General features: G+C 25.1%; 3 protein-coding genes across 5 annotated transcripts; 2 read left to right on the top strand and 1 right to left on the bottom strand.

The window, feature by feature from the left end:
- Positions 1-783: 783 nt before the first annotated feature.
- On the bottom strand, positions 784-3,412 carry LOC132928704 (GPN-loop GTPase 1). The gene is given in 6 exon segments (XM_060993555.1): positions 784-955; positions 1,180-1,413; positions 1,474-1,703; positions 2,511-2,711; positions 2,713-2,882; positions 2,963-3,412. Coding segments are annotated over 5 exon segments (1,053 nt in total). The 5' UTR covers positions 3,189-3,412; the 3' UTR covers positions 784-955; positions 1,180-1,187.
- Positions 3,413-3,559: 147 nt separating this feature from the next.
- On the top strand, positions 3,560-10,248 carry LOC132928703 (RNA cytidine acetyltransferase). 3 transcript variants are annotated; one of them, XM_060993551.1, is made up of 19 exons: positions 3,562-3,865; positions 4,066-4,157; positions 4,222-4,393; positions 4,455-4,639; positions 4,701-4,914; positions 5,005-5,209; positions 5,273-5,394; positions 5,480-5,616; positions 6,704-6,833; positions 7,004-7,234; positions 7,324-7,440; positions 8,173-8,349; positions 8,427-8,568; positions 8,636-8,780; positions 8,853-9,067; positions 9,321-9,496; positions 9,549-9,791; positions 9,853-9,995; positions 10,053-10,248. In XM_060993551.1, exons 1-19 carry the CDS (start codon positions 3,758-3,760, stop codon positions 10,153-10,155), a joined length of 3,057 nt encoding a protein of 1,018 aa, XP_060849534.1. In that variant the 5' UTR covers positions 3,562-3,757; the 3' UTR covers positions 10,156-10,248. The 3 variants fall into 3 exon arrangements, with proteins under 3 accessions (XP_060849537.1, XP_060849534.1, XP_060849536.1); XM_060993553.1 differs by having other exon boundaries at positions 9,853-9,964; XM_060993554.1 differs by lacking the exons at positions 9,853-9,995; positions 10,053-10,248 and having other exon boundaries at positions 3,560-3,865; positions 9,562-9,737.
- A 1,330-nt stretch (positions 10,249-11,578) lies between these two features.
- LOC132929149 (protein suppressor of white apricot) lies at positions 11,579-21,846 on the top strand. The gene is made up of 14 exons (XM_060994276.1): positions 11,579-11,969; positions 12,038-12,207; positions 13,561-13,754; positions 13,821-14,040; positions 14,601-14,674; positions 17,688-17,972; positions 18,173-18,338; positions 18,398-18,541; positions 19,054-19,254; positions 19,508-19,723; positions 19,800-19,947; positions 20,027-20,115; positions 20,484-20,595; positions 21,445-21,846. Exons 1-14 carry the CDS (start codon positions 11,785-11,787, stop codon positions 21,656-21,658), a joined length of 2,418 nt encoding a protein of 805 aa, XP_060850259.1. The 5' UTR covers positions 11,579-11,784; the 3' UTR covers positions 21,659-21,846.
- Positions 21,847-22,802: the final 956 nt, after the last annotated feature.

A 22,802-nucleotide genomic window follows, 5' to 3' on the forward strand; every position in this document is an offset into this window, starting at 1 on the left:
TAATATTACAATTAAAGTTAAATAGTTTAGTCCGAAAGCCTCAGTAGTTTTGATAAGAACCTTAGATTTCTTCATCGCTGGATGAGGAACACAGGATTCGATTATCTGTAGGTGTTGCAGAGACCCATTTTTAAGTGACAGCAACCACCGAAGTTAGACCATTTTCAAATCTGATGATTAACCTAGAGAAGAGTGCTAAGATGAGGTTGAGAAATTGTTTGATACGCTGTTATAATGTTAAGTTAAATGGCTCATGGCAATGGAAGAAGTAATAGTAACAAAAAAGAAAAATAGAACATAAACATTTGCCATTTGAAGTATTCCAAATGCAGCTTATAAGACAAAAATGCAGACGAGAGATAAAGATAAAAAAATGTTCTAAATCTTAGTTAAAGACCAATAGATTATTCTTGTATAGTTGTATTATTTTTCTGGACACCAACGTAAAATAGTTCTTTACTACAAATTTTTGAGATTAGTCTATGCATTGAACATTTTCTATGATTTTGAAACTTTAATTTTATGACCTAATTTTAATTAGAATTTACATTTTTATTTTGCTTAGTGCATTTGATATATTATATATATAATGTAGCTATAATATGTAGTTATTTATAATACTACTTGTTAAAATATAAGAATATCTTTTTGCATTAGATAAACTATTTATACAGATGTTAAATATTCAATTTGCAGTTGCAATATAGATTAAGTGGCAGAGTATTTAGTATACTTTTTTAACAAATATTCAAACCAGAATTAACTTTAAAATTTTTAAACAAATTTAAATAAAAACATGATTTTTATTTGTTTTTTTTAAATTATTTTACATTTATAAAAATCATTTTTATAATAGTTTGATTATATCCACTTACAAATAATATATTATTCAGATATTGAAATTTCATCTTTATAATTAGTTGTTTTTCAAAAGGAACCTTTTAACTTGCTCAATCTGAAAATTATTAAAGAATAATTAATATTATTATAAACTAAAAATAATTTGTTGCAAATTTTAGATATGTTTTCTTTAAACATTAAAGATTAAACATAAATTGGAAAAACTTACTGAGATCCATATTTTGATAAATATCCAAATTTCAATATATTTTTATAGAATTATTAGTGGTTCAAAATACTACTACTATTAGTATCTGAAATAATTAAATAAATACTTGCCATTGACATTAAAAACCTGGTACCTCTTCTCCTTCACTGTCTCCTGACATTTCATCAGCATTTGGTGCTAGATAGATATCAGAAATCTCACGACCAGTACTTAATGAGGTAAATAAAGGTACTTGTTCTCCTTTGCCACTACTAACGGCTAAATCATCCAATTTTTTGTTGAGTTGAGAAATTTCAGTTTGCAATTTTTCTTTACGCAATTTATCCCATTCAACACGGTATTCCCTTAATATTATCAAAACTATTAATATTTGAATGTTTTAATTAATCCAAATTAACTATTACTTTTGAAATTCATCAGCTGCTGCATCAACCATTTTAAAAAATTCATCAAAATTATGACCTGTTAATGAAGATACTGGCACACATTTTAATTCATTATAAAATTCATCCAAAGTTAATGCCATAGTACGAGTCAAATTTGACATGTATGATGATTCATTTTCTACAGCATCACAAAAAGCTTCAAAATCTTGCATCCATTCAATTGCATAAGTGGGGTCTACAATATCACACTAAATACAAAAATAATATATTTTTTCATATAACAATTTGTTACTAAAACCAATATCAATGTTTTTAAACTAGACCGTTATATGAATGAGATCAAATAAATTAACAATAATATACAATTCAGATTTGAACTTATTTATTTTAATTATGCTTACTATATTTTAAAAGTAAAGAAAACACATTTAGTAAATAATATAAACTCTGTCCACCGATAGAATGCAACTCACTCTTGTATCCAAATAAACCAGCACCACAGATTTGTGATCAAATTATACCACAATGTGGCAACTGGCGGTTACTTTCACAATGTTTTTGTCTTAACAGGAGACTGTGGAAATAGTATAGTGGTGGAAATACACTGTAATAGAAACGTTTTAGTTACCATACAGTTGTTCTCTCGGTGGATAAAGTATAGTAATTAAAATTACATTATTTTTATGTTTTATCATTTAAATTTTAGACTAATTTAAAAGTTTTTTAAACAGCCTAAAAAAATAGATGTAGCATTATAGTTAACACGTTGACTGTGTACTGACGCCAATTGGCATCCAATATAATATATTAAAAGTAAATGGTTTATTATTCCCTACACGTGGCTAAATGTTATATTATTATTATTTAGTGTAATTAAACACTTATTTTAAAATATGTATTTATTCATTGTTTGAACGTATAATCATATATGAGTAGTCTATTTATGTTATTTTTAGAAAAGACAAATGTACTGCAAAAAACAAGCAATCAACGTGTTAAGTCAAACTTATTGTTTGTGTTATAGACATAACAAAATAAAAAAGTTTTAAACCAACCTTATTTAAAACTACAATAAATGGTAGTTTGGTTTTGTATAATACGGAACATGCATATAACATGTTGGACATAAATGTTATTGGACTAGTACTTCTTTCTAAATCCATAACATAAACTACAACTGTTGGGAATGTTGACGCAAGACTTTCAGTAAGTATTTGACCTGATGCTGACCATGTAAAAACTTCAATTTGTCCAGGTGGTGTCTATAACAGCTATATCATGACTATTTTCAACATTTACTTTTCCCAGGAGGTCCATTAACTGATGAAATTTTGTGGTATATAAATTTAAAGCGGTTACAATTGCGCCATTAGGACCCAAACCATAATTCTTCATCACTTGTTTGTATTTCACAGAATCTCTAATATCTATCAATGATAAAAACATATAAAGTACCTAATTTATGTATTATTTTTTATATTAAATAAAATTGCATAATAGTTAATACCTATATTTGGAGTGTATGGCATGTTTTTACAAGCTGGATCTAGATTTATCAAATATGGGGCTCTTTTGTATTGCTTAAGGTATGAGTTGAGTTTTGAAACAAATGTGGTTTTTCCTGAACCAGCCATACCCAACACTATAAGACAAACTGGAGATTTAAAAGCCTCATATTCAGTTTTATCTTCAATAGCATTGCTACTGGAAGGCGTTCCTTCGTCGCAATCCATATCTTAAATTATTTATTATAAAACTTTGTTTAATCTGAAATTGAAATAAGAATACTATAGTCCATGAAATATGAATCTATAACGCACAAATTGATACTTAATATTAAAAAGTAATAAGTATTAGAGAAATAAAGAACAAGATCTATATTCTATGAACAGTATGAACAAGAGAACGCACGCTGCGACTGCAGTACTGAACGGTCTTGATAAATAAAAATTATTAAATTAATGATAAATGAATGCATGCAAAATATCTTATCATTTTTGTTTTTTTTTCAACAACTATCATTCAAGAATCTAATCATTTTTAATTCAGTTATAGCAATGGTAACCACGGTAAGGTATTGCTAATATCCACTTAGGTGGTGGACCATTATAACCTTAAAACACAGTAATAAGAAACGTGTGTGATGTTTAGTATATTTGAATTTTATCATAGCTTTTAATTTGTAATGTTTTATTAGTTTTCAAAGATTGAATTAATTGAATTTTAAAGTATTATTCGTCCCAAAATTGCCTGAAAACTTCTAATTTTTTTAGTAGAATTATTATTTTATTTAACAATCATCATGGTTCGCAAGAAAATCGATAATCGGATCAGGACACTGATTGAAAATAGTGTTACAGCCGGTCATCGTACTATGTTTGTAATTGTTGGCGACAAGGGCCGTGATCAGGTAACATAAATCAACATTTTCCAACATAATTCATATCTGTATTGTATTGTTATAACTTTGAAATGTAATAGCATGTTATATTTTGTATAAATATTTTATAATTATTATTCAATAATTCTATAAATTTGAATATGTAATTAGTAGGTATATAACTATATAAAAAATACAATTCATCTAATCATTTTATTCATTTATTTTAGGTTGTTATATTACATCATATGTTGTCTAAAGCATCTGTCAAAGCTAGACCTAATGTATTATGGTGCTACAAAAAAGAATTAGGATTCAGCAGGTACTTATATTTTTTTAACGTAGAACAATATATAACTGAAATTTAATTTTTCAATTATGTTTAGCCATCGTAAGAAACGTATGAAAACTATACAACATAAAGTGAAAGCTGGTAAACTCAATGTGAATGAAGATGATCCATTTGAATTATTTGTCGCTTCTACAAATATTCGATATTGTTATTATTCAGAAACTCATAAAATTCTTGGCAGCACATATGGCATGTGTGTATTACAAGTAAGTTAAACAAAATTTTTTATTTTTTTTAAATTTACATTTGTAAAATTATGGTTTTAAGGATTTTGAAGCTCTAACTCCAAACTTATTAGCACGTACTATAGAAACAGTAGAAGGTGGTGGACTGATAGTATTTTTACTACGGTCTTTGAAATCTTTAAAACAATTATATACTTTAACTATGGATGTTCATGAACGTTTTAGAACTGAAGCTCATCAAGATGTTGTTGCTAGATTTAATGAAAGGTAAAATATTTTGAACTTTTTTCAATGTTAAAATTGTTTTTAATTAATTATTTTTAATTAGGTTCATGCTATCTTTAGTGTCATGTGATCGATGTTTAGTGGTCGATGATCAATTAACAGTGTTGCCTATTTCATCCAAAGTACTTGATTTAGTTCCTGAGGAAAAATCTAATATTCAATCAATTAACGATCAAGAATTAACAGCGTTAAAAGAAAATATGAAAGACACACAACCAGTTGGATGTTTAGTTAATTGTTGTAAAACTGTTGATCAGGTAATAGAATTAAAAATTGTACTATAATTATTTATTGTTGTACTATTAGTATACTTTAAGAAAAATTATTTAAATAGTGTTATATTTTAGGCTAAATCATTACTAACCTTTATTGAAGCAATTTCTGAAAAAACTCTTAGATCTACTGTATCCTTAACAGCTGCTCGAGGTAGAGGAAAATCTGCTGCTCTTGGAATAGCTGTTGCAGCTGCTGTTGCATTTGGCTATTCAAATATTTTTGTTACATCGCCTTCACCTGAAAATTTAAAAACATTTTTTGAATTTATTTTTAAGGGTAATAAAATTAATGTTTTTTATTTATAACATTTTTTTAACTTTAAATTTTTATTTATTCAAGGTTTTGACGCTCTCGGATATCAAGAACATTTAGATTATGGATTAGTTAGATCAACTAATCCTGACGATAATAAAGCCTTGGTCCGAGTAAATATTTTCCGAGATCATCGACAAACTATCCAAGTTTGTTCTATTTATTTTAAAATTACTTCAATACTTTTTAATTGTAAATTATATTTATCAGTATTTATTGAACATATGTTTGTAGTATATAGTTCCAACTGAATCAAATAAATTAAGTCAAGCAGAATTGGTTGTAATTGATGAAGCTGCTGCTATACCACTTCCACTTGTAAAGGCCATGCTTGGTCCGTATCTAGTATTTTTGGCTTCTACTATTAATGGGTAAATTGCATTTTATAAAATGTTTATACCATTTTGAATTTTTATATCATAAACATATACTCTATGCAATAAGAAAATATGCCATTTTATTTTTAATTTTAGCAAAAGTTATAATATTTCTTAAGAAGTTAATGATATTTTTTGCATTTTTCAAAAACAAAAAATCCTTAAGTACAATTTCCTGTTAGATTTTATTTGTTATTGAGTATTTATAAACATATTATTTAATGTTTATAAGTATATTTTGTATTTGCTATACACCTAGACCTATTGATTTCTATTTGTAAATTGATTCTATAATAACTTCTTTGCTAACTCATTGGTTAACATTATAATATTAACCTATTTGCCATGAAGACAAGAATAAGGAGACCAAACTCCGTTTCTGATAACGTCCCAAAATGAGTTGCAGGATTAAACGGTCACAGGTGGCGCTGTAATTTGTAATTTTACGAGATATAAAATTTGTAATGGGTCATATATATTTAAAAAAAAATGCAAAAAACATGAATAAGCTCTATATTACGCGGGTCAAAGTAGCAGCCTTAGCATACGCAGTGCCACCTATAGCCAGTTTAATCATGTTACTAATTTTGGTACGTTTTTCATGTGGGTGGCTGTATGAGTTAGGTCTCCTTATTCTATTCTTCATGCTATTTGTTATAGTTGAAAATGCTGATAAGGAAAATTATTTTTATTGAATCTAACTCTCCAAACCACAATTTGTTAACAGTTATTCTTAATCTATGTTTTTAAAAGATAATTTAATTATTTATTGTTCACTAAATATACTAGCCAAAGCTTAAACTTGACATTATTTTTTAATAATTTTTCAAATTTAAATACCGAAATTTATTTTTAACAACCCATAGAAAATGTTGTTACTTTTAAACTTATAGTTGATAAATTCCCTAATATTAAAATTAACTTAAGTAAGTTAGAACTGCTTTACATGAATTAATTTAACTATCAAAGATTGATTTTACATTTATAGATATCTTCAACACATGTTCTTTTTTTTATCTGATTATTTAAAAATATATTTATAGAGGTTTATTTATATTAGAAAATTGTAATTTTGTTTTAGTTATGAAGGAACGGGTCGATCATTGTCATTAAAATTATTACAACAGCTCCGCTCTCAAGCTACACCTATTGGTAATAATGTAAATGATAAAGCCGGTCAAAATGCTATTACTGGACGATTTTTAAAAGAAGTTAGTTGCTTATTAATTTATTATATAATTTAATTGTACATATTTTTTAAATATAATTGTTTTTTGTATATTATTCCTGGCGCTAGATAGAGGGAGATATTAAAATGTTACTAGTAAAGTTAAATTTTTTTTTATTGAATTTTAAATATATTACTTTAACTTTATTATAGGTGACTTTAGAAGAATCTATACGTTACAAACCGGGTGATGATGTAGAAAAATGGTTGACTAATTTGTTGTGTCTTGATGCCACAAATATTGCTCCACTGCTTTCTGGCTGTCCTCCACCTGATAGATGTGATCTATATTATATTAATAGAGATACTTTATTTTGTTACCATAAAGCGTCAGAAGCTTTCTTGCAGCGAATTGTTTCATTATATGTAGCTTCACATTATAAAGTAAATATTTTAAGAAATATCATTTATTCTTATAACTTATTTCAGTCTGTTTATTTTTTATTTACATTGTTTCTTTTTTTAACTAATAGAACAGTCCAAATGATCTTCAAATGATGTCAGATGCTCCAGCACATCATTTATTTTGTCTTTTGGGTCCTGTTGATATAAATACAAAAAGTTTACCTGAAGTTTTATGTGTTATTCAGGTAATATTGGTATTTTCAAAATTTATAAAATAAGAAACCAATTGATGTTGATACAGAGCTTAAACTGCTAGGTCCAGAAACTTGAAATGTTACACTAATGACCCTTGTATAATGTGGGTAAGTACTATAATTGAATAGGAATTAGTGCGGAAAAAATTTAAGATGTGTTTAACAAAGTTAGACAGAGAATTCTTGAATGTTTAGCAGTATTTAGTAGAATGAGTTACTAAAATTGGTATTTTTGTCTCTGATTGGCTCTAACATGTTCAATGCCGACATTATTTTAGCACGCCATGCTGACATTTTGTTGTAGATAAAATCTTCCCACAATTACAAAAAAAAAAAAAAGAATGAAACCAAAAACCAACTATACCAAATTATTTAAAAATGTGTACTGAGTAGCCAGAAATATTATGGTCATACATTCTTTAGATCACTATGAAAATACATATAACATCTGTCAGATACCCTTTGTCATCGGCCAGATGTGTTAGTATCTAGTATCGAAATATATCTGATGTTGGCATTAAATGTGTTGTTCACTTGAACAATCACTTTCTTAATTTCTTTAGAAAATTTATAAAGCATATAGTTCAAGAATTTAGAATAGTTTTATAGACCTAATTTTTCTCTCTGAAGTTCAGTTTCTATCAATATATATATTTTATTTTATCAACCAACACTTATATAGTTATTTCTTGTCTTAACTTTATAAATATATATTTTATTTAGTTGTGTCTAGAAGGTGAAGTATCTCAAACATCAGCGTCAGATGCGTTGAAACGTGGCAAAAGAGCAGCTGGCGATCTTATACCATGGACAATATCCGGATGTTTTCAAGATGAACAATTTCCATCATTAGCTGGAGCTCGCATTGTTCGCATTGCTACACATCCAGACTACCAAAGTGTAATGAATTAATTATACAACTAAGTGAGGACAATTTACATATTTAAACAAAATTTAACATAATTATTTATTTATAGATGGGATATGGTTCAAGAGCATTATCTTTGTTGAAAATGTATTATGAATTTTTGATTCCAAATATTGAAGAAGGAAAACTTCCTAAAGAAAATATTGATTCCATTCAAGAAGAAGAAGTTGATTTACTTGAAGAAAGAATTGGTATGTGAGCAAATATTAATATAAAAATAATTTTTATTAAATAATAAATATGTTTATTCAATTATAGAACCACGTAATAATTTACCTCCATTATTGTTGAAGCTAAGTGAACGACCTCCAGAGCGTTTAGATTATATTGGTGTATCATTTGGTCTCACTGGTCCACTTTTAAAATTCTGGAAAAAAGCTGGATTTATTCCATTATATATTAGGTACAAATACCTAATAGTTTTATTTTTAATTTTATAAAACATTTAAGTTATTCATTTTTGTTTTTGTTTTAGACAAACTAATAATGAATTAACAGGAGAACATTCTTGCATAATGATTTCAACTTTAAATTCATCAGACTCAAAAAATCAAGACTGGTTATCACAATTTTGGACTGATTTCCGTAAACGTTTTATATCACTACTTGGTTACCAGTTTCGCAAATTCTCACCACAATTAGCTCTTGGAGTGTTGCATAATACTAATATAACTACAGACACGGATAAAAGTAAATGATTTTTATATAGGATAGGTTGAATATTATTTGAACTTTTGAACTTTTTAGTATAAACAGTAAGTATTAAATGTTTGCATTTAATAAAATAAAATGAATTCGCTGTCATACTTACTACATTTTGAACATTTTCTATCAAATTTCACTGTTAAAATGTCTAAAAGTTCAGGAGTTTAAAATATTAGATAATTCACTTAAGAATTCAACTTTATACTACAATTTTATTTTTAATTCTTTATATTATTAGATATTTTAGACAAAACAGAGTTGGATATTCATTTAAGTTCTTACGACATTCTTCGATTAGAAAAGTATTGCAATAATATGGCTGATTATCATCTAATTATGGATCTCTTACCCACCTTATCAAAGCTTTACTTTCAAAGTAAAATTGGAGATACTCATTTTTCAGCTGTTCAAAAAGTAATAAAACTACCTTAAAGCTTTCATTATTTATTAAAAATGTTTTTATTAGGCATTATTACTAGGATTGGGTCTGCAATACAAAACTGTAGAAGAACTTTCAGAACAGTTTGAATTATTACCTTCACAATTACTTGGCTTATATAATAGAATGATGCGTCGTATACTGCAAGTAATTAATGGAATTATGGAAGAAAATGTTGAAAATAAATTACCTGTGATTAAACAAGCCGATAGTAATGAATTAAGACCATTAGCTAAACCTTTAGAAGTAGAATTAGAACAAGCAGCTAAGGTATAACATAAAAAAACCACTAATTTATCTGTAACGTATCTTAATATTATTAATATCACAGGTTTTGAAAAAGAAGCAACGCATAGAATTAGAAAAACTAAAACAAGAAAATCTGACCAGATATGCAATTAAAGGAACAGAAGATGAATGGGGAAAAGCTCTAGGAAATTCTGGTAAAACTAAAAGTCTTATTAGTGTAAAAAGGTAATATAAATAAAATAATATTAAATTTTTTTTTTTATAACTAAATTTTATTTTTAGTGGAGAAAAAAGATTAGCAGATCCATCTAAGTATGAACCAGAAGAAGAAAATGAACCAAAAAAGAAAAAATCCAAAAAAAATAGATTTAACAAAAAAAAATAATGAAATTATTTATAGTCTGTATTTTATACTATATAATGTGTTTTATTTGACCCACTTTAAAATTAAAATATAACCAATTGTAATTATAAAAAATTTGTCTTAATTAATTACAATTTTATACTAATTTGTATACATTATTCAGAATAAGAACAGGCTTTGATGGTCAACTTGTGCGCATGAAAATTTTTTTATATATATACTTATGTTATCAATTTTGTTTTACGAAAATTAATTAGTTTTTTGGGGTATATTCCCCCCCCCTAAATGAAAATGCCTGTCTATACCATCTTAAAATTGAAAATTGTTGTCGGCTTAGATAAAAATAAATACATAAATAAAATAGGAAAACAATACTCCCGAATGAAGAGTTTTAGAAAACAATTCTTGATAGAACATAAAGAATATACTAATTAGGCATAACACTTCGATCAAATTGAAATGTGTATACTACTAAACCCAGAATTGTGTGAATGGTTGGTCGGTGCTGTTTAGTTACAGGTGTTACAGCTAAATTATATATGCTGAAGGGAACAAAAAAAAAAAAAATTATATTGATAATTGGTTTATCCAATGTGAATAATGTTAATATTATAGCTCAGGATCAGATGAAAACGTTGCAACATTAATTTAAAATATAAAAGAACTATCTATGGAAGCTAAAAACTTCAAATGTACACATTCTAACTAGAAGGCTTGGAATATCATTTACTAACAACATTGATAATCAATATTAAATCACAGCAAATATGTGTAGTAGAAATGCTGACTAAAATCAAAATGAACAAAATGAAGACTAAAAAATTAGTAAAAAGGGGAAAAAAAAATTTGTATGAATTTTTTTTACACAATTTCATATTTTAATTGTAAAAATATTTTGACCCTTCGTTCTATTTAAAAATATGTATATTAATAGACAGCCTAAGCTTTGAAAATGTAATGTAATAATCAATCTGATTTATTTTTATTGTAAATAATTAATTTAAGCAAGCATAAAGTACTATGTACATTTTATGAGAAATGAGTTCAAATTGTAACGACATAATATAATCACACCTCACACGAGTATGTGACTAAGGTAAAATAATGACTACTCCTCAACAATTTTTTATAATCCGTAGATTTCAAACATTAAAATACGATGAAATTTAAAAAATATTAACACTAGTTTAAACTTTAAATTTATTTATTCAAGAAAAAATGTATAATTTTTACAAAATTTACTGTTTTGGTGGAATTGGAATAACTGGATTTATTAAATATTTGCAGTGCGACCAGTTTGATTATAAAATAAAATGTTCGGCTACACCATGTGACCTGGCTGTTATCATTGTTTACTATAAATGTTTATCTGGGTTTGTTTATAAAAGAAATGTACAATTTAATGCTTAAATAGTTAAATATTATATTTTATCACATACAAATACAGTAAATAATATACTATTCAGTTTTCACCTTTCGATATTCTACAATTCTAATGGTGTTTCGAAATCAGTGTTTTAATTTTTGAATTTTTGGTTTTTCAAAAACAAGAAATGTAATAAAATAATTATATGGATTTTTCGTAATTTATAAGATTTATCAGTTTGTGATTCATATTTTTCTATTATTTGATATTGATTATTTCATGTTATGTCTTATATAAATGCTTATAAGAATCGGTCTACCAACAATGGTACGTCCGAAGATGAAAAACAAACACTTTTGGTTTTTGGGTATTCTTGCAAATTATTTAAAGACGACGAAAAAGCTCTTTTCATTGATCAAGGGAAGCATTTGATACCTTGGATGGGCGACGACACATTAAAAATAGACAGGTAAATAATAAATAAACATAATTATCCAAAAGCACAAGATCAAAGTTCTGTATGTGTTTGTTCTATAGATATGATTGTCGCGGGGCTTTAAGTGACCTAAAGTCTGTAGAAGCCTTACCGTTTGGTCAAAGTCGATGGGAAGGATTGACCGCCGATGAAAAGAAAATAGAACAATTATGTGATGAAGAAAGGTATAAGTCTCTCAATGATAAGAGTGAAGAAGAATCAATTTATCAAGGTAAGACATTTTGTTAAGAATGTAATTATGATGAATATGGTTTTTATAAAAATTAATTTCTGTAATTATAATCTCAAGTTAAATTTATTTCAAATCTATGAAATAAATTTTTCTATTATTTATCAGTTAGGTTTGGGACTTATAGCATTTGTATATCCATCATAGATATAGTAGAACATAGCAGTGATATCAAAATACGCTTTATTGTTAAAAAGAATTCAAATATAAAATTGTATTTTGTTTGTTTTAGCATATTTTAGAAGTTTTTGTATATTTTTAATTTTTTTGTTATATTGATGCATATTCAATGATTTATAACAATTTATGAATAATATAATTGTTCAAAATGTATTAATTACAATTTTGAACAATTAATAAAAAAAGATGTTCTAAGAATAGTAATATTATTTGTGTAGCTATCTGACATAAAAATGTTGCATAATAACAAAATTTATAAATGAAATGATTAAAAATGTAGCTATCCAAGTTGATTTATTGAAAGTATTCAAGTATGCTCTCATAACATCCAATGATGTTGAAAATTCATTTTCTGTATATCAGTCTATTCTAGCCGAATATAGTAGAGCTTTCCTGTTTCAAAAGTTTGAATACATCTAATAGTTCAATTCAATCACAAAGACAGAAATTTTATTAACAACAATACATTTTTAGTAAATATTTATCAATGTTATATATACATAGACTTTTTTTTTCAAAACCAATTTTTAAGAAATTTGATTTATAAATCTATAATAATTAATTATTATATTAAAATATTCAATAATAATAATAATTTTTTTTTATATCCAATAAATCCTTTTTATTAAATTTTTTTAAAGTCATTTTTAGTACATATTTTTAAGTTTATTGAGTCATATATAAACACATATTTTAGTGTTTTTAGTTCTATAAGTCCCAAACCCTGCTTATCAGCTTATAATTTAATATATTTCTGATTCATTGAATTTATTAAAGTACTTTTAACACTTATTACATACCTTAAAAAATTATAATTTTTCAAGTTTATTATGTGTAAAATTTTACCGAGCATTTTACAAAATAAAATTTTCAATATTTATTTGAATTGTATTTGTTTATTATAAATGTATTAATGTATGATATGCTAACATAACATTTTGTATCATTTCAAAGGTAATTAGGTAAACATCTTATTTATTTTTAATTTATATTATGTAGATTTATGTATATTGTTATTATATATTTCAAATTATACCATATGTTAGAGTACTTAAAAACATTAAATTACAAATCATTAAAAGTTATTCAAACTTATTTATAATACATCTAAATGTATGGATAATACTATTTTTAAACATTTTTATTTGTGTACAGAGGAAGAACTTAAACGGCTCCACCAGGCTTTAAATAATGATGAAAAAGAATACGGACAAGTTGGTTATAAATATGAGGATGAATCTTCAAACACATCTGAACTAAAAACTGCAGATGATACAGATTATGATCCTGAACTAGAAGAAGCTTTTATTCCACCAAGGGAATTAGAAATCCCTTCTAATATGCATGTGGTAAGATAAAAACTAAGTAATAAAAAAAAAGCATTCTGTTATTTTTAAATTTTATTTTACTTTTAGCCTCCAACAAAAAAATTGAATGCTATTATTGAAAAAACAGCACTGTTTATATCGAAACACGGAGCACAAATGGAAGTTTTATTGAAGGCTAAACAAGCGCACAATCCTCAGTTTGAATTTTTGTCATACGACAGGCCACTTTACCCTTACTATCAACATGTACTTTCAGCTATCCGGTCTTGCCGTTATAACCCTACACTTGCTAATGATAGTGCTGAAGGTAAATTTTTACTTTATTAAAGGAACACACAATCAGTTAGATAGAATGTCAAATTCTAAGAATAATAATATTAGAACTATGTTTCTATTTACCCTATTTTATTATTATTTTCTATCTATATCTGGGTTTTTGTATTTGAGACGATAGTGAAACTAGAAAAATAATAGAACTTTTATTTATTTGTTAATACTTAAATAACTTTAAGAGTAATTCTTATTAAAACACTCTTTAATTTAACATGTATTTTATAATCTCATTGTATTTAAATATTGAAAAAAAAAGTTTGTGAATTAAATATTTTTTATTTTTGGATAGTAAAAAAACAGAATGAACATTTTTTCTGATTTTTTTAAATTTGGAATTTTTGTACTCTTTGTGTCCGAATTCAAGATAGGAGATCGTGTAGTGTCTAGACCTATAATGTCATGCACCTGTTTTAAATTCCTGAATGTTTCTTAAAATTATTGTTTTGATAAGATGTCTGTCTCAATAATTTAACTTAAAATAAGAAGTGCTTTTTATGAAAATCAATATTAAATTATAATACTTTTTTTTTTTAGATTCGTTAGATTCCTCAAATGAAGAAAGTTACCTACATCCAAGCCTATTAAAAAGTGCAAAACAACCAGAAACGGTAGGTGCCCTAGTATTTCTTCTACTACAAAATGTTTAACATTTAATGATTTTGAAAACAAAAAACCATGTGATAACATTACTTGTCTGTGATATCTAACGTCATTCACTTACATGTTTAAGTACAACAGATATTATCTCTGCTGAGATAGTGATATTTAAGAAAGCTCATTATACAAATTACTTTACAATTTAAGATAAACATTTATAATATTTATAATAAAATAATAATTATGATCTTAGTCTTTCTTTATTTTTAATTTCAGAATTCTGATTAAAAATTGAAATATTAAAATTTTTCAATATTAAAAAAAAAAATGTTTAATCTTTTTTTAATATTCAATGTAATGAATAAAATATTTTTTTTTAAGCAAATTGATCTGTTGAATAGTAGGAACTTGACGTCAAGTGATATCATTGCATTATAATGTGTTGGTTATAACTGTAGATAAGTGATTCATTTATAATATTGCAAGTGGAATACATCATCTATATACATATAGGATTATAATGAGGTAAAAGGTAAAGAAGAAGACTTTTGGTTAAATTTCATAAAAAAAATAGATTTTTGATGAAATTGTAATTAACCATGATTTACAAGACAAATGAAGATGATACTTAAGTGTATACAGAAATAGTCATCTTGAATGCCACACGGTCTGGATGCTGGTAAGTTATGTGATTCCTTTTAAATTGTTAAATGTTTTGAAAGTAATAATTTGATAATTGGATACATTTTTAGATATTTCCATAGTTTCTAATGGGTTAATATTTTATGTAAAAATAAATATTGTTCAACTATTAGGTAGGTTATAGCTAATAGGCATTGATTTAATACAACCTTTGTCTTAAAGAAGTGAGATGTGCTTGGTTTCAAAAAATTACCAGATATAGAAAATTGTATTATATTTTTGCCAATGATTTCAAATGTTCAATAATATGAAATCTCTTAAAAAGTCCTTAATAATTCCATTACATACATTTTTTTAAATATCAATGAAATTCTTATACCATTTGTTTTGTAAACTTTAAGAATTCTTCTTGAGTTTAATTCATAATATTATTATTATATGTAATTGTTATGGTGTTTTTAAGTTTTAATTATTAAAAGAATTATCTCACTAATAAAAACTCACTTATTTTTGCAAAGCAATAATTCCTTGTTTGAAATCAAATACAGTGAAAACTCTTTATAATGAATCTGAAGGGACCAAGAAATTTTTTTCGTTAAAGAGAGTTTTTTTAATAGAGAGGGTTTAAAAAAAAACAAAATTGTTGTTAGAAATTACGTTGATAATAAAATGAATATATTTGAATTCAATAATAATGGTATTATTACGTTATTAAAAGTAGATAATGAAAGAATGTAATCGTTCTTGGAAATTTCGGCATTTTTGCCAATTATTTTTATAATTTATAATACTTAACAGTGTTATGAAACATAAAATATTGTTTCGTTATTAAGAGTGACTAAACGTTATAGAGAATGAATTGACTAATGTGTTATAAAGCAAACCAACCAATATTATGTCATATTTACGTTATACAGAGTTTTTCGTTGTAAAGAGTTTTCACTGTATAATAAAAAATTGAAATTTCTTAAACATAGATTAATTGTATACTCAATGTATTAATTTTGAAACTGATATTATTTGTTTAGTATAATATATAATTTTTATAACAATAAATTCTTTTTCATAAATTAATAATGTTTTCTCAAACTTTACAGTTTTTACAATTAATAAACAAAATTAGTATTCTATCAACATAAAATATATCATATTTTTTAAGAACTTAACATAATATTTTACTGTCATTAATATAATTATGTATTGTTAAATAAAAAAATGTTTGTTAGTTCTTCAAACTTATTTTATTTATCTATTTAATATTCACTTGTATTATGTCTACTAATTGTTTTGTTGTAAAACTTTTAATGGTATTTATTTAATACATAAATAACATTTATTTTTAAACAAAACAATTAATTTATTGTTATTTTGAATAATGTTCATTACAAATAATATATTGGTGTTCATACATTAATTAAATTAATTTTAGACTTATGAAAATACTAAATATTGATATTGAATAATTATTGGTTCTAAAGTATGTTTTAAATAAACTAATTAACTTTAAGAATAATATGTTAGGTTAGGTTACATACATTATTTAGGTTTGTTATTTAAGCAATTTGTTCAAACATTAAGGTTTTAAATTAATTATAATAAATATGAATTTATTATTGTCTCATTTGATAATAAAACAAATGTATTAATAAATCAATGTAAAGAAGTTTTAGACAGGTAAGGTTAGAGGAATTTGTAGAATTATGTTTGCTGTATTATAATAATATACTTTGTTTAAAGAAAAAGATTTTAACCTTCTTATATTCTATTAATTTTAAACAAGTAAGGTAAGTTAAGGATTATCCATGCTATTTTAAATACTTAAGTACAGTATCTTTAATTTTAATTAATCAACCAGTAAATCAATTATTTTCACAAAATAAACAAAATCATTTTAACAATGTACACACTATTTTATCCATCAAAAAATATATTTAAGTATTTAACTAATTTTTAATAATCTTTGTATACAATTTCAATGTTATGTTTTATTTTTCAGGTAATAAATGTGAGCAGATCGAGTTACTATTACTCCAATTTTTTTAGCTTCAACCTAGACAAATTTTATTCCTATTATGTCTTATGTTTAATCTTTACCAAACTAATTTTTTTTATAGAAATCATCTGCGTTTAATAATTTTAGACTAAATTTTCAAATGGATCAATAATAATTTATTTAAAATTTTCAATTTTATTGTGAGCTAATTATTTATTTAGCTCATAATTCAGAAGATATTAATACAATTTTTCCCTAATATAATTCCTACTCGTATCATTACCATTTTTATTCAGAATAACTTGACAATCAAATTCCATTTTGCACACAACTCTCAACTCAGTACCACTACTAAATAATAATTTATTTATTATTGACTTTATTTGCAGACGCCATTTATACCAAACATAACATACAAACCTTCTGCTGACTGTTCGTACTCATTACTAGTAAACAAAATTAAAGAGAAACAATCTGCCATGCCTGTAGAGGAAACCATTATAAATGAAGTAGAAACTCCTCCCATTACTGTAACTACATCAGAGTTTGATGGACTTACTAAATCAGCTAGACGGCGACTGAAAAAAAAATTAGTTTCTCAGTCTACATTAAATGCTTCAAATTCTCCAGATACAGATGATAATGAAATAATTGATGAACTAAGCTCAGTTGAGGTATGCATACAATTAAATTTTGTTAATTTATAAATTGATTAGTGATTGTACATAATTGAGATTAATCTTGGTTAACACAAACTTATAGAGGTTATAAACTTATAAAGAATATTTTTAAGTTGTCTTACGATAAAACTTCTTGCTTTTCTATTTTTCATTATGATTATAGCTAAATATTGAAGTATATTTTGTATTTCTAGGCAACTGCTAATACTAAAACAGAAGCAGAGATTTCTAATCCAGTTCAACAAAATGTTACAGTTGGTATTGATGTGCCACCTAATGATTTACAAATTATTATTGATAAAATGGCTTCTTATGTGACAAAAAACGGAAAACAATTTGAAGAAACTGCTCGAAAAAGACGTAAATACATTATTATGACATTTAATTCAAAATATTTTAATTGATTGTTTTATATTTAGAGGATCCAAGACTGAAATTCCTAGAACCTGATGACTGTTTTAATGCATATTATACTCAAAAACTTAAATTGTATGCCACGATTAAACGGTTGGAACAAACAGCTCCTTTAAAACTAAATATGGATTCTAAAACAAATTCCAAATGTAATTATGAGAAATGTATTATCTATTATTATATGTATATATGTCCTTAAGTAAATATTATTTATTTTATTATGTAATTGTTGCATCTCATTAGTTTTCAGTTAATCCTATAAATATTCACACTTAACTGTGACTATGCTTTTTCCAAGGGAAAGAAAACTTGGGACCATCTAACTTTTGGTAGTGGATAATGAAATATTAACGTCATAGTTATTAAGTACTTAACATCCATAAATTCTACTAATACCTTTGTATATGATTTTATTATAAACTATTAATAATACAAAAATCATACTTGCATGAAAAAATACATACATATACAGTAGAACCCGTTTAAGGCACTTTTGCTTAAGATTGACTTACCCTATCAAGAGATTCCCATTACAAATGTATTATTATATTATATTGTAATTGTTTAAATTGTTTTTCTTCTCTCCAATAATAATAATAATAATAATAATAATAAATGTAATTATAATTAAATAATTAACTTTTGTGTATTTTTATTACAGTACCAGTGTGTTTTTCACTAAAAAAACAAAAAGAATCTGAATCTGTAGAGATAAAAAAAAGTGCTCTTGAAGATAGTTCAAATGAAACAAGTGATGATGAACACAAAAAAGATCGCAAAAAAACAGAATTAAATCATATTAAATTAAATAAATCTTCTACGTCTGTCAAGAAAAATCCATTACAAAATACAGCTAAATTAGGTATGTTCATTATATATGAGAGTGGTAGTGAAAACTTTTTTATTATTTAAGCATCATAATTATTTATATTGTTTTAATTTAATTAATAATTATTTAAAGAAATTACATGTTCAAATTACAGTCACAAAATAAAGGTTTCTAGTGAATATTTAATGTATGATGCCATCCAAAATATAAATTATACTTTTTTGTTAGAGAGTTGTATTAAAAATATGTATTAAATACATAATTAATTAATTTAACTTAATTACAGCTGAAGAAAGATTAAAAGACAAATTAGCTATGGCTGCAAAAGAAAAACTCTCTATGCTAGAAAGAGAACGTACTAAAAAAGAAAAAGAAAAAATTCAAGCTGAAAGAAAAAGAAAAGCGGCACAATTTTTGGCGTCTATGAAAATTATATCATCATCATCTTCAAAAAATTCAATTACCATTAAGCCAAGTGAAAAGTCAGACACTCAAATTCTAGGTAGTTTTTATTATTGCATTAGTTGTACTGTTATCATTTAATCTATACAACATAATATATGATATTATTTCTGTAGATTCACCAGTTCATAATTCTGTAGTGAATACTGTTGATCAGAAAACATCTACAGATGAAAAAAATGGTTTACCAGATGATGATGTAAAAGATTCAAATATTCAACCACCGTCTTCCAAAGTACAAGACATAATATCTATTGGTTCTAGGTACGGTATTTAAATTATTTTATAAAATTTGTATTGAATTTTTAATCCACATTAATGAAAATTGTTTTACACTTTCTAGTGATGAAGACATATCTAACGATGGTCATTTAAATAAAAATATAAATGGAAATAAAAGTAGCAAATTATCTTTGCAATCAAGACTCCAAGGTATCAAAATAATTTTTTTTTATAATTTAAATTTTAAGTACTAATATAATCCATCAAGTAAATATTTTTCTATTGTCATAATAAATTAAATTTTTCATAGTGATATTTCTCCTATTTCCTTTCACTTAAATTTTGTTTAAAAACTTAATTAGTTATTAGTTTAACAACTTTAGATTCATATCATATCCTCCACAGTTTGAGATAATACTATCCCTTTAGTAATAAGTTATTTTTTTACACTTCAACAAACTTAACCAATTTATATTCTAACTCCCAACTCCTAAGTTACAACTTTTTAGAGGATATTAAAAATAATTAATTTTTTTGTAGTGTTTGTACACCATAGATTTATATATAATTTTTTTCAGAAACATTATCTAAAGACAATAAACGCAAAAAAATAGAAAGATATGAGAAAGAAAAAGATAATTACAAACGAATAAAGCATTATGATGAAAACAAAGAAAAAACCCCAGATCAGTAAGTAGTTATCAAATATTGTTATAATAAAGACCTACCTAAATATATTTAATTATATATATATAGGGTGATTTTTTTATCATTATTTCAAAAAATGTTGACTTTTTACAATTTTTTTTTACGAAATTATTAGTTTTATACTTTTTTAAAACTATATAACAGTTTTATTTTTTTCACCCTTATATTTAATAGTGAAATCACTATGAATTTTTGATTTTAAAATGATATCCTGTATTTAAAATTCATTAAATGATAGGGATATTTTTTTTATAGATTTTAACGTTAACATTATTATTTTCATTTAACCGTTAGTGCTGCTCAAAGTTGGGTGGTTTGACGTTTTTAGGTATTTTCGTCCTTCAGGTTTTACGGTTGTGATGCATTAGCACAGTTATCTATGGGGGTTGATAACTATCTCTAAGTACAAAGTACATCACTGTGTCGATAGTTGATAACGAGTTTATTACATTTGAATATTATTCAGAAACAAAAAGTATTATAAAAATCGATAATTGCCTAACTTTGAAAAGCTATATTTTGCTAAAAAATTAACGAAAAATAATTATTTGAACGTTAAAATTCATAAAAAAAAATAGCCCTATTAATTTAGTACACAGTTGTCATTTGAAAATAAAAATTTGATAATGTTTTCTCTATTTATTAAAAGGGTGAAAAAATTTGATAAATATTTGATGAAATAATGAGTGTTAAAGAATCAATTTGTATACATGTATACATTATACATACTTACACTATTATCTTTTAATTTAATTTTTATTTTATAGAGATAATTTAAAATGTCTTAATTTATTCTTTTCGCCCTATACTTAACATTTAATTTGTGTTTAGTCGGTATTCATCTCGTGACAGAGATCGCAATAGCAGACGTTCAAAAAAGTCTCATTCTAGCCATCATAGTTCTTCAAAAGATCACAAAAGAGAACGTGGTAGTAAACGATCCAAACATAAACATAAATCAAAAAAGTCCAAGAAACACACACGGAATCATAATTCAGACTCATCTGATGACAGTTCCAATACAAACAACAGTCATTTTTCATGAATTTTTTTTTCGAATTATATTGAATAATAAAACCTTAAATTTAATGTATATACTTGTAAATAAATTCGTGTAAACTTTATTTTTGTTTAGTATATTGTTAACGAGCTTCTTTCTTTGTATTATAAATTAAACTTGTAATTATATTACCAATAAAATATAATACTATTTTGAGTAATTCCTTTATTAAATTTAAAGTTTTCATTTTTACAACAAACTACCGTGGTATTAAGTGAAGTCAGCCACAAATACTGATTTTTCTTTGAATTAAATCGTTCAATCCCATAGTTATGAATAAATATTCATTTTTTTTTTTCAGGTTTCTGATAAAATATACTGAAAGGTATTTTAAAAATTTAATTTTTATCTCTTTACTTTTTAAGTGTGTATAATTAAATTTTTCTTAATTTTACAATATTATTGTGAATTGTTATCAATTTCAAACATTTACTCAGCCAATTGAATTAATATAATTCAATTATACTAATTAAATATATTAAAAACGTTATAACTTTATAACGTATAGTATCTGATGTGAATAAAAATTTTAAAGTCGATAAATAGAGAATTAAAGAACTTTTTCAAGGCTTAGTTAAGTATTCTGTCAAAATTCTAGTAGTGCCAATCAGTTTATTGTCAAGAAGATATGATGATGAAACAGTTAACAATTTAATTTTTCTCTGTTTAAACACTAATATTATGCAGTTAATTTGTTTTTTATAATTTTCTATTTGCAATAAAAACAAAAATATTTTTAAGTATTGGTAATATTTTATTTTTGACCCTCTCACAAGTATCAACCAGATTCAATTTGTTGCCAGAAACCAACTCCAAAGTATTTTGAATACTCCAAAAGACGATGACAGACACAAAAAACATTATTGTAAAACTAATACATTCATCGCTTTGCTCACAAATTACAATCGCAACAATAGGCAGGAAAATAAGCTACAATATGATAGATAATTGAGAATAGCAAAAACAAAAAATAAAATTAACACATATTGTTTTAATTTTTATATTATGAATTAGGATATAAAATATATATTAGTTCTCGATGATACTTTCAGACAAGTTACATTAATTTTGCAACTTGTAATACAGTCATTACATTGTATCTTTAGTTGCTAATTAATAACATTGTTAG

Source organism: Rhopalosiphum padi, chromosome 4 (genome assembly GCF_020882245.1).
Source record: "Rhopalosiphum padi isolate XX-2018 chromosome 4, ASM2088224v1, whole genome shotgun sequence".
NCBI lineage: Eukaryota > Metazoa > Arthropoda > Insecta > Hemiptera > Aphididae > Rhopalosiphum > Rhopalosiphum padi.

Excerpts from the sequence above, each read along its gene's own strand:
- LOC132929149 (XM_060994276.1), top strand. The coding sequence starts at position 11,785 with ATGTCTTATATAAATGCTTATAAGAATCGGTCTACCAACAATGGTACG. Across the intron at positions 11,970-12,037 it reads GACACATTAAAAATAGACAG|ATATGATTGTCGCGGGGCTT; the intron begins GTAAATAATAAA and ends TTTGTTCTATAG. Across the intron at positions 17,973-18,172 it reads ATGAACTAAGCTCAGTTGAG|GCAACTGCTAATACTAAAAC; the intron begins GTATGCATACAA and ends TTGTATTTCTAG.
- LOC132928703 (XM_060993551.1), top strand. The coding sequence starts at position 3,758 with ATGGTTCGCAAGAAAATCGATAATCGGATCAGGACACTGATTGAAAAT. Across the intron at positions 3,866-4,065 it reads GCGACAAGGGCCGTGATCAG|GTTGTTATATTACATCATAT; the intron begins GTAACATAAATC and ends CATTTATTTTAG. Across the intron at positions 8,350-8,426 it reads CACATCCAGACTACCAAAGT|ATGGGATATGGTTCAAGAGC; the intron begins GTAATGAATTAA and ends ATTTATTTATAG.